Here is an 18477-nt window from a genome sequence, read left to right as displayed (position 1 = left end):
GGAACCATCTCAAATATGGAGCTATCAACCTCTGGTGATGGATACAGAATGAGTGGTGAATTATCATTCTGGTCAACAACAGAAATTCTTAGTGTGGTACTGCCATTTAATGATGGTGATCCATTGTCTCTGGCGATGATTTGGATATTAAATTCTTTATGCTGCTCATAATCAAATGATTGTTGTGCATAAATCACTCCTGTTACTGGATTAATAGATATGTAGTTTGACATTGGTGTTTCCTCCTTATTTTTACTAGATATTGAATAAAATACTTTAGCATTGTCTCCTCTGTCCATATCTTTTGCTTGAATACTGAATATTGAAGCTCCTTGTGCATTATTTTCTGGCACAAATGCGGTGTAAGTCAATTTCTCAAACACTGGCGCATTGTCATTGATGTCCGATACGTCCAGTTGTATCACTATTCTAGAAGTCATTTCTGGAGAACCTTTATCAGAGGCTTGTACTGTGATGTTATAGGATGATATTCTTTCTCTGTCCATATTACTTTTTGTTAGAATTTTATAGAAATTACTTGCTGAGGACACAACCTGAAATGGCACTTCATCTGTAATCAGACACTGAACTTCTCCGTTTTCTCCAGAATCTTGATCACGAATTTCCAGTAGTGCTACGACTGTGCCCAATATGGAGTCCTCGGCAATAGGGGTCGATAATGAAGTGATTGATATCTGAGGAGCATTATCATTTTCATCTATTACTTCTATTAAAACCTTGGCATGAGCAGCGAGGCCTCCTCCATCTTTGGCTTGAACCGAAACTTCATAATTTTTCGTCTCTTCATAATCTAAAAGTTTTCTTGCTTTTATTTCTCCATTTTCAGGATTTATAATAAACGTTTGGAGAATATTATTTGCCATTGTACTAAATGAGTAAGTGATCTGTGCATTGACTCCTTCATCTTCATCACTTGCACTGACCTGCAGAATTGTAGAATTCACCGGTATATTTTCTTTCACAGATACTTTGTAGAAGTTTTGAGTAAAGATAGGAACGTTATCATTTAAATCTGTAACCACGACCTTTATTATTGTAGTCCCAGATTGTGCAGGTTTTCCACTGTCAAAAGCAGTTAGAGTGAGTTCATACTTGCTTTCTGTCTCCCGATCTAAGGACTTTTCTAGAATAAGCTCTGGAAATTCACTGCCATCAATGCCTGTCTCTTCTCCCAACATAAAATGCTCATTTGCACTCAGTCTGTAGCTGATCAGAGAATTAATACCCACATCCAGATCTTCTGCTTTTTGCAAAACAAACCTTCTGCCTGGGGAGGTTGCTTCACTTAATGCTATTCTAACTGTATCGTGTATAAATGTAGGAGGATTATCATTTATATCCTGAATATCAATCTTTATACTGAAGACATTTAGTGGATTTTCCACCACAGCATCAAATGTAAGGACACAATCAGCTGCAGCTCTGCACAATGTCTCCCTGTCTATCCTATCAGCAATGTACAGGTTTCCATTATCCAAATTAATACTGAAATATTTCTCAGAAATCCGAGAAACAATGCGAAATTTCCGATTTGACAGCTCCTTAATATTTAGTGCAAGATCCTTTGCTACATTTCCCACAATAGAACCTTTTCTTAATTCTTCATTAATGGAATAATGAATCTGACCAGAGACTGAATGACACAGCCAGGAAAATAAGAAGGGAAATATTACTTGCCATCTGAGTCCTTGCATTGATTGTCCTTCCTGCAGTTGTAATCCGGCCATCCTTCTTCTCACCAGAAATATAAAAATCCTTGATATATTTATAATCCAGCAGAAAATAATCCCTCTTCTTTATGAGTCCTGTACCCGGCACATCCCAGTGTGAAATGCTGTGTATTTCTTCTTGCAGTTGAACACTGTCTGCATCATGGAGGCGATTCTGGATTTGCAGAATATTTTGCTTATTGGTGAACAGCGGCGCTCGGAGGCGAATATGGAGAACTGCAGCGTCTATGACTTAGATTAATTTCTACTAAATATTACTTAAAATATGATTTAAACTACAGATATGAAGTTACATGCAGGTTCCCATATTTACAAATTATTATTTTAATATCTATTTTTAAATCTTTGAATGCATTACCTTGTTTAAGAGATCTGATAGCAAAATCATTTTGGGGTGTATTTTCCAATCCAGCTAGGAAAATAAAAATACTTTAAAATTATTTACCAATTAAACTACAGATGACATTTGTAAAATGTGAATATTGTGGCTTTGTGTTTGAATGACTTTCATTTGTAATTGTGATCTGGTACTTTTAAAAGTGCTTGCTGGTGGTTCTGTTAATCGTACTATGTGATGTGGACTTCATTGTCCTCATTCTTAATACAAGATTTTGGAAATACATTTCCCTATTGCCTGGCCTAGAACACCAGGGCTTACCAATGAAAAAAATCCAGCAATAGATTCTCTATCTAGACTTGACAAGTAATCCTAGCAGTCATGTACTCTGATACATTGAAGAATCACACAGTTAAATGCAGGTCTAGAAAAATAGATGAATAGCCAAGAAATAAGAGGAACAAGAAGAAAAGGAAGAGGTGATGGTGAGAAAAGGGTTAACATGACAACAATGGAAAGTGCAGTTGAACTTAAAGGGGTTTTCCCACGTACATAAGTTCATTTCAAAAATTGTCTGTATCTGACCGTGTACGGAACATACCACATCTCCGGGGCGGGGGGGAGACAATACAGACATTACTGCAGGGATCGCAGAAGATTCATTTTGTGAGGTAAAATATTTCACTGCCTGTTTTTAAACAATATTTTACCTCACAAAATGAATCCTCTGCGATCTCCTGCTGTAATATCTGTATGGTCTTTTGCTTCCTCCCCTGTCAGGAGATGTGGTATGTTCCGTACACGGTCAGACACAGACAATTTTTAAAATTAACTTTTGTTCGTGGGAAAACCCCTTTAAGATCCCACGTAGTCATGCAGTCATAAATGACTATGAGGGTTCAGATATAGTTGTACCCTATCCTTAAAAAATTTACATCATACAGTAAATTTACTAACACAGAATGGAAAACTAGCGTGACTAAATGAATGGGTCCATATGTTCCAACAGTGTAAAATATGTTTATTTAGCTCAAAGATTATATCCACTAGTATATGTGACTGCTCTAATACAGTAAGGCTACTACTACTTGTGAAATACATATTAAAAAAAAGTCTCTCCACAAACAATAAAATATACATTTATGATACATCCAGAGGTTTCAGGGAACGTCTGTGCATGACTGCTGGGAACATGGCTCCGCGTTCCTAACCAGTTGTCTCAATCATGGACCTACTGCTCAAACTGAAATAAGCACATAGACACCACGTCTTCCACTTGAAGGTATCAGTCAGCCGCAGCTTTAAATATCGAAGGCCACAACCTCCTACTACCGAGCAGGGACTTCACATATACAATGGGTAACCTTTCACCCACAATATACCACAATAAACATTTAGTAAGTTTCGTAAGATTAGTATAGCAATTTTTTTTTATTAAAGATGAAAAATTCTTAACGCTTCTCTTCCCAGAACATATGCATATGTACTTAACTCATTTTAACACCTTTAAGGGTTTGTCCATAAACAAAATACTTTTTAATCAATAGACCTTGCAATAATAATAAGTTCCACAATTGGATGTATGTACTTTTCAGGTGATCTACATTAGACTCTATTTCAATTGCCCTTTGACCTGTGGAATTTACCTCTAAATTTAATATCACACAATTTATATGTAAGGATTGCACATAGTTTCCCTTTCTTTTACTTAAAGGGGCTGTCCACTACTGGATAACCCCCTTTATCTATTGTAAAATGCAGGTGAAAAAATACAAGCAAAAACCCCCCAAAACAATACCTGTCAGAATTGGAACTTACGACTCTACAGACTTAGTTGGTTCATAATTATTAATTTACATTTTGTGGTCTCCAAAAGTCTCAAAAGAAAGTCAAACTGTTTTTTATGGGTCACAGACCTGCTGTTTCCTGTGCTGACCAGAACAGGCTTCAGTTGCGGCCTAGTAGAGGACAGTAAATATTCTCTGAAATTACAGAATTCTGCTTAGCAAAACTTTCTCTTGGCAAAAAGCTTAATATACAGTACAGACCAAAAGTTTGGACACACCTTCTCATTTAAAGATTTTTCTGTATTTTCATGACTTTGAAAATTGTACATTCACACTGAAGGCATCAAAACTATGAATTACCACATGTGGAATTATATACTTAACAAAAAAGTGTGAAACAAATGAAAATATGTCTTATATTCTAGGTTCTTCAAAGTAGCCACCTTTTGCTTTGATGACTGCTTTGCACACTCTTGGCATTCTCTTGATGAGCTTCAAGAGGTAGTCACCGGAAATGGTCTTCCAACAATCTTGAAGGAGTTCCCAGAGATGCTTAGCACTTGTTGGCCCTTTTGCGTTCACTCTGCGGTCCAGCTCACCCCAAACCATCTCGATTGGGTTCAGGTCTGGTGACTGTGGAGGCCAGGTCATCTGGAGCAGCGCCCCATCACTCTCCTTCTTGGTCAAATAGCCCTTACACAGCCTGGAGGTGTGTTTGGGGTCATTGTCCTGTTGAAAAATAAATGATGGTCCAACTAAACGCAAACCGGATGGAATAGCATGCCGCTGCAAGATGCTGTGGTAGCCATGCTGGTTCAGTATGCCTTCAATTTTGAGTAAATCCCCAACAGTGTCACCAGCAAAGCACCCCCACACCATTACACCTCCTCCTCCATGCTTCACGGTGGGAACCAGGCATGTAGAGTCCATCCGGTCACCTTTTCTGCGTCGCACAAAGACACGGTGGTTGGAACCAAAGATCTCAAATTTGGACTCATCAGACCAAAGCACAGATTTACACTGGTGTAATGTCCATTCCTTGTGTTCTTTAGTCCAAACAAGTCTCTTCTGCTTGTTGCCTGTCCTTAGCAGTGGTTTCCTAGCAGCTATTTTACCATGAAGGCCTGCTGCACAAAGTCTCCTCTTAACAGTTGTTGAGGAGATGTGTCTGCTGCTAGAACTCTGTGTGGCATTGACCTGGCCTCTAATCTGAGCTGCTGTTAACCTGCGATTTCTGAGGCTGGTGACTTGGATAAACTTATCCTCAGAAGCAGAGGTGACTCTTGGTCTTCCTTTCCTGGGGCGGTCCTCAAGTGAGCCAGTTTGTTTGTAGCGCTTGATGGTTTTTGCAACTGCACTTGGGGACATATTCAAAGTTTGCCCAATTTTTCGGACTGACTGACCTTCATTTCTTAAAGTAATGATGGTCACTCATTTTTCTTTACTTAGCTGCTTTTTTCTTGCCATAATACAAATTCTAACAGTCTATTCAGTAGGACTATCAGCTGTGTATCCACCAGACTTCTGCACAACACAACTGATGGTCCCAACCCCATTTATAAGGCAAGAAATCCCACTTATTAAACCTGACAGGGCACACCTGTGAAGTGAAAACCATTTCCGGTGACTACCTCTTGAAGCTCATCAAGAGAATGCCAAGAGTGTGCAAAGCAGTCATCAAAGCAAAAGGTGGATACTTTGAAGAACCTAGATTATAAGACATATTTTCAGTTGTTTCACACTTTTTTGCTAAGTATGTAATTCCACATGTGTTAATTCATAGTTTTGATGCCTTCAGTGTGAATGTATAATTTTCAAAGTCATGAAAATACAGAAAAATCTTTAAATGAGAAGGTGTGTCCAAACTTTTGGTCTGTACTGTATGTGTTAATGGATGCAAATAACATGACTTTCATTCACTTGCATTGTTCAATACATTTTACTTAAAGGGAACCTGTTACCAGTTTTGTCCTATATGAACTAAAACTATCACCCTATTCAGCGTCTGTGCTGCATTCAATATATGCTTAAATAACCCATCTGAGTCCTTCTGTAGACCACTCAAAAACCTTTGGAAATTCTCTCGCACTGCATGGTGTTCCGGTCTGTCCGGTCTGATGGGCGATGTTTCCATCTCCACCCCGCCCCTCAGCTGCTGCTCGCCGTGCTCTTTCTTTAATTGACGTGGATAACGTCCCATGTCATTCACATTGCTGGGCGAAATCTTGCACTTGTGCACAGAAATCGCAGTTCGTGCCTGCACTGTATGCATTTCCCTACTGTGGACGCATGCGCATTTATGCTTTTGGCTATGCCCGCAGTAGGGTAAAGCATAGTGTACAGGTGCGAGCCTCAATTTCTGTGTGCAGACACAAGATTTGGCCCAGCAGTGTGGATGGCGCGAGGCGTCCTCCACGTCAATTAAAGAAGGAGGATGGGAAGCAGCAGCCAGAGGGATGGATGGAGAGCTCGAAACCACGCCCATCGGACCAGACCGACCAGATTACCATGCAGCGCGGGAGAAGTTAACCCGTTTATCACCTTAGGTTTTTCCATTTGTTTTTTTGCTCCCCTTTTTCCGAGAATCATAACTTTTTAAAATTTCTGTCAATATGCCCATGTGAGAGCTTGTTTTTTGCAGGACGAGTTGTATTTTGAACGACACCATTGGATTTACCATATCGTGTACTGGAAAACTAAAAAAAATTCCAAGTGCGGTGAAATTGCAAAAAAAGTGCAATTCCACAATTGTTTTTTGGATTTTTGTTTTACCATATTCACCAAATACTAAAACTAACTGGCGATTATGATTCCCCAGGTTATTACGAGTTCATAGGTACCAAACATTTCTAGGTTATTTTTTATTTAAGTGGTGAAAACAAAATTCAAAGTTTGCAAAAAAGTAAACATTTTCTGAGACCCTGTAGCGTCTTCATTTTTGGGATCTGGGGCTGGATGAGGGCTTATTTTTTGTGCGCCAAGCTGAAATTTTTATTGATACCATTTTAAGGTAGATACAGTGTTTTGATCGCCCATTATTGCATTTTATTGCAATGTTGCGGCGACCAAAAAAATGTAATTCTGGCATTTTTATTTTTTTCTCGTTACGTCGTTTACTGATCAGATTAATTATTTTTATATATTGATAGATCGGGCGATTTTGAACGCGGTGATACCAAATATGTGTATTTTTGATCTTTTTTTAATTGTTTTATTTTAAATGGGGCGAAAGTGGGGGAATTTTTTTACATTTTTTAATATTTTTAAAAACATTTTTTTACTTTTCACATGCTTCAATAGACTTCATAGGAGACTAGAAGCTGCGATCATCCAATCGCCTGTGCTACACACAGCAAGGCTTCGACCCTGCTATGTGTAACAAAGGTGTTCATCTGCTATGAGTGCAAACCGCAGGGTGGCTATGGTAACCACAGGGGTCTCCTGCAGACCCCGGGTTGTCATGCCAACCCATAAGTGTCCCGCGATCATGTGACAGGTGCACCAATGGGCAGGTCTTGTGACACTGTTTCCAGCGCGGCCATGTTAATTGCCGCTGTCGGAGTTTGACAGTGGTATTTAACATGTTAACAGCCACAGGTGGCTCACGATTCCACCTGCAGCTGTTATGAGCACATGACAGCTGAACATATCAGCTGTCATGTTCTGAGAAAGATGCGGGCTCAGCACCGCAGCACGCATCAAAGGGAGGGAGACGACCTTGGACGTACCTATGCGTCAAAGGTTGTAAAGGGATTGAAATGACTTTTAGGAGGTCTACAGGGGGAGTCAGGGGGTTATATAAGCATTTATGGAATGCAGCACAGGAGAAGCATAAGGTGATAGTCTTAGTTCATATAGGACAAAACTGGTGACAGGTTCCCTTTAATGGGGTATTACCAGCTGGTAAATTTAAAACTTATCCACAGAAAATGGAATAAATGTATAGTACAGTCAGATTCATCCAATGGTAAAAAACATTTTTCTGGAGAGCAGGGCATTGACGCACGCTGCTTTCAGTGAAGAGGTGGTTGGTATTTCCATGGGAATGGGAATTCCAACCACCTCTCCACTGACAGTGCTGATAAACCCTTGTTCTCCAGAAAAATGGCAGGTCCCACTGGTGGGATCCACATTCACTGTACATTTAGTGCATATCCTTTGGGCGTGATATAAATTTATATGATGGGACTACCACTTAAATAAGGAATACAATTACAAAAAATTGGTTTGTGCTTCCAATAGAAAACATAATAGAAAACAAATAAAACTATAAAAGGTACCTGTGATATAAGATTTTCTGCAGGTGAAGAGTTCTGTAAACTTTCATTTACGATTCCTGGATCATCGGCATCTATTAGACTGTCCACAGGAACATTGTGTTGAGGTTTGAGGAAAGCAAATTCCCGCTCACTTGGATCCAGAGTTACGCAAACATCATAGGAATATGGCAGAGGTAATGTCCCAGGGTTAAATTGGGAAATAAATCTGGGATCAATCTGTGGGTATAGACTTGTACTCAAAGGTCCAAATGAAGTATTGGATTTGGAATCTTTGCACTTAGTGACAACTGCAATAATCACAGTCAGTACGAAGATAAAGGAAATCAGAGCCAAGGAAATTACTAAGTAGAATTGTAGGTTGGACTGTGGCTCTATTTTACCAGATTGACTGTTCAATTCAGGAAGAACTTGTTGAAAATTAAGAGCTACCACAATATTAAAAGTGACTGAAGCTGAGCGGGAGGGAATCCCATTGTCTTTCACCAGAACCACAATTCCATGTTTTACTGTATCTTTTTCTTGAAAAACTCTCAGGGTCCTGATCTCTCCTGTGTGCTGGTCAATGGTGAAGAGTGATGGTTCTGAAGATTGTAGAAAGTAAGACAACCAGGCATTGTGTCCAGAGTCAGCGTCCATTGCCACCACCTTAGATACTAAAGAGCCTTGTTCTGAGGTCCAAGGAACCATCTCAAATATGGAGCTATCAACCTCTGGTGATGGATACAGAATGACTGGTGAATTATCATTCTGGTCAACAACAGAAATTCTTAGTGTGGTACTACCATTTAATGATGGTGATCCATTGTCTCTGGCAATGATTTGGATATTAAATTCTTTATGCTGCTCATAATCAAATGATTGTTGTGCATAAATCACTCCTGTTACTGGATTAATAGATATGTAGTTTGACAATGGTGTTTCCTGCTTATTTTTACTAGATATTGAATAAAATACTTTAGCGTTGTCTCCTCTGTCCATATCTTTTGCTTGAATACTGAATATTGAAGCTCCTTGTGCATTATTTTCTGGCACAAATGCTGTGTAAGTCAATTTCTCAAACACTGGCGCGTTGTCATTGATGTCCGATACGTCCAGTTGTATCACTATTCTAGAAGTCATTTCTGGAGAACCTTTATCAGAGGCTTGTACTGTGATGTTATAGGATGATATCCTTTCTCTGTCCAGATTACTTTTTGTTATAATTTTAAAGAATTTACTTGCTGAGGACACAGCTTGAAATGGCACTTCATCTGTAATCAGACACTGAACTTCTCCGTTTTCTCCAGAATCTTGATCACGAATTTCCAGTAGTGCTACGACTGTGCCCAACATGGAGTCCTCGGCAATAGGGGTCGATAATGAAGTGATGGATATCTCAGGAGCATTATCATTTTCATCTATTACTTCTATTAAAACCTTGACATGAGCAGCGAGGCCTCCTCCATCTTTGGCTTGAACCGAAACTTCAAAATTTTTCGTCACTTCATAATCTAAAAGTTTTCTTGTTTTTATTTCTCCATTTTCAGGATTTATAATAAAAGTTTGGAGAATATTATTTGCCATTGTACTAAATGAGTAAGTGATCTGTGCATTGACTCCTTCATCTTCATCACTTGCACTGACCTGCAGAATTGTAGAATTCACCGGTATATTTTCTTTCACAGATACTTTGTAGAAGTTTTGAGTAAAGATAGGAACGTTATCATTAAAATCTGTAACCACGACCTTTATTATTGTAGTCCCGGATTGTGCAGGTTTTCCACTGTCAATAGCAGTTAGAGTGAGTTCATACTTGCTTTCTGTCTCCCGATCTAAGGACTTTTCTAGAATAAGCTCTGGAAATACACTGCCATCAATGCCTGTCTCTTCTCCCAACATAAAATGCTCATTTGCACTCAGTCTGTAGCTGATCAGAGAATTAATACCCACATCCAGATCTTCTGCTTTTTGCAAGACAAACCTTCTTCCTGGGGAGGTGTATTCACTCATTTCTATTCTAACTGTATCGTGTATAAATGTAGGAGGATTATCATTTATATCCTGAATATCAATCTTTATACTGAAGACATTTAAAGGATTTTCAGCCACAACATCAAATGTAAGGACACAATCAGCTGCAGCTTCACACAATATCTCCCTGTCTATCCTATCAGCAATGTACAGGTTTCCATTATCCAAATTAATACTGAAATATTTCTCAGAAATCCGAGAAACAATGCGAAATTTCCGATTTGACAGCTCCTTAATATTTAGTGCAAGATCCTTTGCTAAATTTCCCACAATAGAACCTTTTCTTAATTCTTCATTAATGGAATAATGAATCTGACCAGAGACTGAATGACACAGCCAGGAAAATAAGAAAGGAAATATTACATGCCATCTGAGTCCTTGTTTTTTCTTCTTCCATAGCATTTTCATCCTTGTTTTTGCTTGAGACAATAAAATCCTCTTTTTTTCATGTAATCTACGTGAAAAAGATCCTAAGGTTTCTTCTTTATTCAACCAGCATCAGGCACATCCTAGGCAGAAATGGTTGGTATTCCCCTGTACAACTATGCATTGTCTTTCCCTAGCAGAGCTTTTCTAGAGCCAATCTCTTTTCCTTGTTGGTAAACAGTGGCGCTCTGAGGCCAAAGTGGGGTACTGCAGCACAATGATTTTTTATTTTAAATTACTACATTTTCAGCATTTGAGATATAAAGTATCTTAAACAAATATGATATAAATAATAAAAAATAAAACAAAAGTATTAACATTCTTACAGCTATATTGACACTGTTCTTCAAAGAAACCATATTATATATCACTGTGCCAAAACCTTTAATATAAAATACCTTTTATATAAGAAAAATGTATGTTATATTTTTTTAAAATAAAAACGATGAATGCTATATTACAGAAGAAGGAATGTTTTTATAAATTCTGTATAAATGCTGAATGTTAAAGAAAGTAAAATAGACAGAACATAGCTTAAAATACATAGGCCACAATACAAAATATGTACAGGAACACATAATATCAATGTTCTCTAATGTTGAAAAATACTTATTGGGTTCTCCATAGTGATGAGCGAGTATGTTTTGTTAACCCTTTCGGCGAGTATGCTCGGGCGAGTACCGAGTATCTTCAGCGTGCTCTGTGATATGTTTGAGTCACTCCCAGGTGATTTGCGACTGTTTGACAGATTTAATACATGTGAGGAATGCTTGTATCTTAAACATTATATATGGTAATTGTCCATTAACCACATTCTTCTTCTTCTCATCCCACTTTCTAAAATTTAATGTGGACAAAATCGAGCTCATCTTTCCTCCTTCTCAGTAAGCCCTCCTACCAGAACTATCACTATAAACGACATCACACTTTCACCTGTAACGGAAGTCCACTGCTATAGAGCAACACTTGTCTCTGCCCTGTCCTTCACACCACACATCAAAGCCCTCACCATTTGCAGCCGCCTCCAACTCAAAATACTGTATTTTCAGAATTTGTCTTTTCCATAACCTTCAATCTACTAAAAAGTTAGTACATACTCTCACCATGTTCTGCCTTGACTACTGCAATATTCTCTTCTGTTGCCTCCCAGCTAACAGTCCTGCACCTCTTCAGTCTGTCCTTAACTCTGTTGCCGGGTAAATCCACCTCTCCCCTCGTTACTCCTCTGCCTCTCTGCTCTGCAAATTCATTGACTCCCAATTTCCCAATGGATTAAGTTTAAGCTACTAACACGGATCTCATCCATATATCTCCGAACTAATCTAATGATATCTTCCCATACGTAATCTCCAGTCCTCAATGATTCCCTTCCTTTCTCCACTCTCGTACATTCATCATCCAGTCTCCTCCAAAACTTCTCCTGAGTATCCCCCAAACTCTGGAATTCTGTGCCCCAATACGTACGATTGTCTCCCACACTTGGACCTTGACACAGAACATGAAAATTCAAGATACTTTACAGCCTACAATGGCCTCACTGCCACCTCACCACCAACGGAGCTGCTGCAATCCCAGAATCTACTGTCTCCTTCTGCTTCACCCTGTAGACTGTAAGTCTGCAAGGGCAGGGTCCTCTCTCTTTCTGTACCAGTCTGTCACTGTTATTTTGTTCATTGTAATTTATATTTGCATTTTGTATGTAACCATTATTATGTACAGCACCATGGAATCAATGGTGCTCTAAAAAGAAATAATAATAATAAATAAGACCACTATGACATTTTTTCTTTTCCAAATATGAAAAAATGCAAGTATCACACTTATACACAAATTGGTACCTAAAAATGTATGTAATTATAGTTTTAAGGGGTCAGTTAGTGACTGTAGAGATCTAAGAGAGACTAGACTATATCTGCTCTTGTGAGAATTGGTACATTTAAGCTGATTCTGGCAGTGTCCAGTCTTTCAGCAATGTTCTTCACTTTTTGCATATACAAGGCCGACCTGTGTATACTTGTGAGAGGCTTGTAATACTAAGAATTTCTCCATTATGAATGCCCTCATCTTTAAAAACTCTTCTATGAAAATGTTGCACTTGGTAAAGTGATTCTCATATCTCTGGATTCTAAGATCAGAGTTTTAAATAGTAAGTCCACTTTTAAAAAACTTTTCACACTTTATATTTATAACTTACCGAATAAATTAACTATTATATATTTATTGTACTGGCATGCCATGAGAGATAATACGCAGTCAGAGGTGTCTGCAACGGTTATTTCCTCTCTTTTCTATTAATCATGCATATGTTCATATACATTTGTAATGTATTGCCAATTAAAAAGTTAAAAGTGAAAATTTTGTTTAAATCTCTAAAGTTTCAGAGATATAAACTAAATTTTTCCTTTTAACTTTTAATTTCTTTCATATAGTTATGCTATAAAAATCAATTTAGTAGGAGTACTGAAATGTCAATCTTATGTAGAAGGTGTATAAGTAAAGTTTACAGCATTTAGAAAAGATATATCCACAAGAATAATTTCTACATATTATTACCTACTGTAAAAAAAATAAATAAAATGATCAGCAACTATAGGAGATCTCTATAGCAAAAGCTTTAAAATACAATCTGATGTATAGATTTTATATATTCTTTTTAACAAAGAATAAAAGTATTTACACAACCGGCAGAAATAAGGAAAAGTGATGAGGCCTAACCTCTTACATTGTCTTTAAATACCCCTCCCTACCACCTGACTACACCACTGACATTTACTCCACCCTCCCCCCTTTTGCCCTACAGTTTATGTGTTCCCTTAGTTAAGACAGAGCGTTTGTGGCAAAATTTTATATTAGCCGATCAATTTAAAAATATAATATGAGGCCAACAAATAGGAAAAATACCAATATGCAACCATATACAGTAATTGGGTGAAGAATAGGGATGAGCGGACCAATGGAAGTTCGGTTTCTGGTACACGACCCGAACATTATTCCAAAGTTCGATTTGGGTAGCAGAACTGTACTTGAACTTGAACCAGAACCCGGAGTTGATTGAAAACAATGTTGACCCCAACTTTTGAGCTGGAAAAATCTCTCTCTGCAATGGACTTCCCCTAGAACTCGGAATATTGCAACAGACTTCCAGGAGAAATTCATGTTCGGCTTTTAGCACCGGTCACTAACTGTCCGGTACGAATCTCGAACTTTTAAGTTTGGGTTCACTCATCTATAGTGAAGAACTACAACATTGCCCAAGAAATCTTATGGGCCAAAACCCTGCACAAAGCAGAAAAGAGCACAGAAGGCTTTCACGAACAGACATCAGTCAGCTAAATGTTTTTTTTTTTTAACCCTGCCAATATTTAAAGAATGCAACATATATAAACTGCACTAAAAGAAAGCCGTAATTTTTGTAATTTTCACACAATTAAGTGCATAAGATTTACTATATATTATAGTAAGTCTTTTCTACACCTTTAGAACAAAAAACAATCAATGTTGTAAGTTAGCTTAGTCACAAGAGCTGTAACCTGAAATATAATTTTCTGCAAATTATTGCTATTACTGATTGTGCATGCAAAATTAACTATTAACTTTTTTCATTATACTACAAAATGTAAATAAAAAAATTATAAAACGTATAAAATAGAAATCTTTAATTAAAGAATATAAGTCTTTATAAGAATGTAAACATATTAACTCTAGGAGTGATCACAGGAGATAACGTTTTCCAGACTTTTCCAGATCAATATCCTCACTGAATGTCATCGCACAGCCTAGTAAATGTTAAGTCTGATTGTGAGCCTTTGCATGAGTAGGCCTCCTGTAAAATCTAATCAGATCTGTTTCATCAGATCACAACAGTGAACTTTGCAATAAAAGGTTTAGTCTCTCTTTAAATGTTCTGTGCTATAGTCATTTCCATTTCAATAGTGTTTTGCATCTTTCTCCATTGACTAATAACATCTAGAATTATCCTAATGCCACAAAGTGTTTATTGATCCAAAAACACTTAGGTGACTTCAGATGTTTCAGATTTTTCACAGCATAATACATTAGTGGGCCGATTCATCAAGACTGGCATAGTACACGCTCGCGATACATCAGTCTTGCTGGAGAAGAAGGCACCGAATTCATTGTGGCGCATGCTACATAGTAAATTCAGCGCCTCTTCTGAGTGGTGTGCACCTACTTGCGCTGTGCCAGAAATGCTACTCCGGTCAACACCTGGAGTAGCTCTTCTGACATATCAAATGCCATCACTTTTGATGATTTTGATGGGTAATCATGACCATGCCCCCATTGCATACCAGATCTTCTCCAGCTCTTTTTCAATTTTGAGAAGCTCATTCAAATTGGTGTGAAAATGCAAGAAGTTGCAAAACTCCGCATTGTGCAAAAATTTTTAACATTTTCAAAGCTTTTACGTCAGGCATTAATGCTTTGATTAATCGGCCCCTAGGTTTTTAAAACTCCATTTAAAAAAAATCAACAGGGCATGCTACAACTTTTTAAATTATTTGAATGTGAGTTTTAACAGGCGAAATCTAAAGCAAACTCTTAGCAAAATCTGCAACAAAATCCACATGTAACACAAAGCAAACAAAGTCAGTGGCAAAAATAATCAGCTACTATATATAGTTTGCTTTTGCATCCATACAATGTGCCATTCTTTGATATGTCTTTTATTGTCACTTACAGCACTCTGCTACTATGGAGAAGGACAACTTTACTATAGCAGATAGCAATGTGTTGTATTAATTATGTGTCACCTGTGGAAACCAACACTTGGGTGTTATTGGCCGATCAATAAAACAAAAAGTTTACAATATATGATTTAGACTTTCCATCATATTGCTTGCACTCACCGGCATAGTATTATTAGTAGAATCTTTCGTATTCTCATTTCCAAGTCCTGAATCATCAGCATCAATTAGATTCTCCACCGGAACTTCTAGGTTTGATTTCATATAAGTGAAGTCATTTTCACAAGAATCCAAAGCCACACAGACATTGTATGAGTTTGGCAGAGGTAGCGATCCATCACTGTACCAGGAAAGAATTCTGGGATCTATAGGAGGATACAAGTTGGTCCGTAGAGTTCCAAATTCTGCTGCAGGTTTTGAACCTCTGCATTTTGAAATAATTCCCAGCAGGACGGTTACGATGAACAGCAAGGAGATGAGTGCCAAAGAAATGACCAAATATAATTGCAAATTAGATTGAGTATCTTCGCCAATTTCATTGGTAAATTTCGGAATAACTTGTTGAAAATTATCTGCAATTACGAGACTAACTGTGACTGTAGCTGAAAGTGATGGAAAACCATTGTCCTTCACCATCACCACAAGCTTATGATTCAAAGCATCCTTTTCTTGAAACATACGTACGGTTCTTATTTCACCGGTTTGCTGATTAATAGTAAAAAATGCTGATTCTGCTATTGACAAAAAATCATAGGAGAGCCAAGAATTATGTCCAGAGTCTACGTCCACTGCAACCACCTTTGTTATCAAAGAACCTGGTTCAGATACAAAAGGAACCATCTCAAATGGAGCCATCTCTCCAACATCTGGAGATGGGTACAAGATCTTCGGTGAATTATCATTCTGGTCCACTATATGTATAATTAATGTAACATTGCTGCTCAGAGAGGGGAACCCATTGTCTGTAGCAGTTACTTGTATCACAAACTTTTTATGCTTCTCATAGTCAAATGATCTTTGTGCATAGAGCTCTCCAGTCTCCATATTGATGGAGAGATAAGATGATATCGGTAGATCTTCCATGAGGGTGTTGAAAATTGTGTAGATTATCTTAGCATTGTCTCCGGTATCAGGATCAGAGGCTTGGACACTAAATATTGAAGCTCCTGGTAAATTATTTTCTGGCAAATAGGCAATATAAGTAGATTTCCTGAATATTGGTGCATTGTCGTTAATGTCAGATACTTCCAAAGTGATAGAAATTTGTCTGGAGAGTAAAGGCGATCCTCTGTCATTAACTAATATGGTTAGGTTGTAATTGGATACTTTTTCTCTGTTAATGAAACCTGCAGTAACAATTCTATAATAACTATCAGATGTTAACATCAAATTGAAGGTTATTTCTTCCATGAGTTTACAATCAACTTCTCCATTTGCTCCAGAATCTTGATCATGGACTCTTATGAGAGCTATTACAGTACCAGGCGGAGAGTCCTCGGGAACTGGAGAAGACAATGATGTGAGGGATATCTCAGGAGCATTGTCATTCATATCTATTACATCTATCAATAATTTGCAATGGGCAACAAAGCCTCCTCCATCTTTAGCTTGTATGGACAGTTCATAGTTCTTTACAACTTCAAAATCGAATGGTTTATTGGTTATAACGTCACCACTTCTTGGATGGATCGTAAACATCCCTGTATGATGGACATTAGCAGATGTTTTACTGAAGGAATATGAGATTTGGGCATTTACACCTTCATCTCTATCAGTTGCATTTATTGTAATTATTATGGTATTGATTGGTATGTCTTCTTTTACACTGACTTTATAGACTTCATGTGTAAATATAGGGAAATTATCATTTGCATCACCAACGATAATGTTTACTACAGTAGTCCCAGATCTTACAGGCTTTCCTCCATCCATGGCTGTTAATAACAATTTGTGAATATTTTGAGTCTCTCGATCTAAAGGTTTCTCTAACACAAGCTCTGGAGATTTACTCCCATCATTACTTATCTTCTCACTGAGTGTAAAATATTGGTTGTCACCAAGCTTGTAGGATTGTATACAATTAAGACCAATATCTCGATCTTCTGCATTCTGTAACGCAAATCTGGTTCCTGGTGAAGTCAGTTCTACCATTTCTACAGTAAAGATTTCATGAAAAAATCTAGGAGCATTATCATTTATATCCTGAATTTCTACAGTCACTTTGAAAACATTAAATGGTTTCTCAACCACAGCATCAAAGCTTAGGAAGCAAGATGGTGCTGCCCCACACAATGTCTCTCTGTCCAGCCTGTCCTTAATATACAGATTTCCATTTTCTAGACTGACATAGAAATATTTCTCTGAAATCTGGGATAGAATTTGCAGCTTTCTAGATGAGAGCTGATTAATATCTAATCCAAGGTCATCTGCAATATTTCCTATAACAGAGTCTTTCCTCATTTCTTCCACAATGGAATAATGAATCTGACCAGAGACCGAATGACACAGCCAAGCCCAAAGAAAGAAAAATATTACTTGCCATCTGAGTCCTTTGTATTTCTGTCCATATTGTTGTATCTCAGTCATCTTCAATCAGAACCTTAGCTCTTCTATAATCCTTTGGATTGTCAGCCTTTATAATCCAGCAGAACAGATGTAAAATGTAAATTGTGGTTGAAGGATAATTAAAATCCAGCAAAATATTAATACAAATCCTCTGCTATGTGTGGACAGAATCCAGAATACGTCTGTGTCTCTATTGCAGATCTGCAGTGTGTCTGAGGAAGAAAAATACCAGTGGTTTTCCAGTTCTGTATTCTTCTCCTTATTGGTTAAACAGCGGCGCTCAGAGGTGAAAGTTAGGAACTGCAGTACTTAAATTGTTTCCCTGTTGATCATTAGTGTAAAATATTCTATAATGTTTATGTTTTATAATTTAAAATTATTTTTATTTTTCAATGTAAATATCTATAAACATTTTACTGCGTAAGTCATGAATTTGCTGCCATTACCCAGAACTATCATTCTAATATTTTTTAATAATTGTTGAGCACATAGACATTTTCTGAATAATTGAGAGCTGATAATGTGAAACCTGCACTAATAAAAGTAATATGATTCATCATGTATTCTTGTTTTTAAAGTCAAAGATATTTTCCAGCCTATATTATTTTTCTTAAA

General features: G+C 37.5%; 2 protein-coding genes across 2 annotated transcripts in view; both read right to left on the bottom strand.

Moving 5' to 3' along the window:
• LOC141164050 (uncharacterized) overlaps window positions 1-18477 on the bottom strand; it is a 320734-nt gene that overhangs the window by 242515 nt on the left and 59742 nt on the right. The gene's annotated exons all lie outside the window — the stretch shown is intronic.
• Window positions 8036-12923, bottom strand: LOC141164435 (protocadherin gamma-B1-like). The gene has a single exon (XM_073649666.1). It carries the CDS (start codon window positions 10571-10573, stop codon window positions 8051-8053), a length of 2523 nt encoding a protein of 840 aa, XP_073505767.1. The 5' UTR covers window positions 10574-12923; the 3' UTR covers window positions 8036-8050.

Source organism: Phyllobates terribilis, unplaced genomic scaffold (assembly GCF_046119375.1).
Source record: "Phyllobates terribilis strain yellow unplaced genomic scaffold, ASM4611937v1 Scaffold_10__3_contigs__length_209671492, whole genome shotgun sequence".
In the NCBI taxonomy this organism is placed as follows: Eukaryota; Metazoa; Chordata; class Amphibia; order Anura; family Dendrobatidae; genus Phyllobates; species Phyllobates terribilis.
Note: the sequence above shows the minus strand (reverse complement) of the source record. Positions and strands in the feature narration are given on the sequence as shown.

Bases quoted from the DNA above. Each gene is read 5' to 3' on its own strand.
- LOC141164435 (XM_073649666.1), bottom strand. From the start codon at position 10,573: ATGAAAATGCTATGGAAGAAGAAAAAACAAGGACTCAGATGGCATGTA.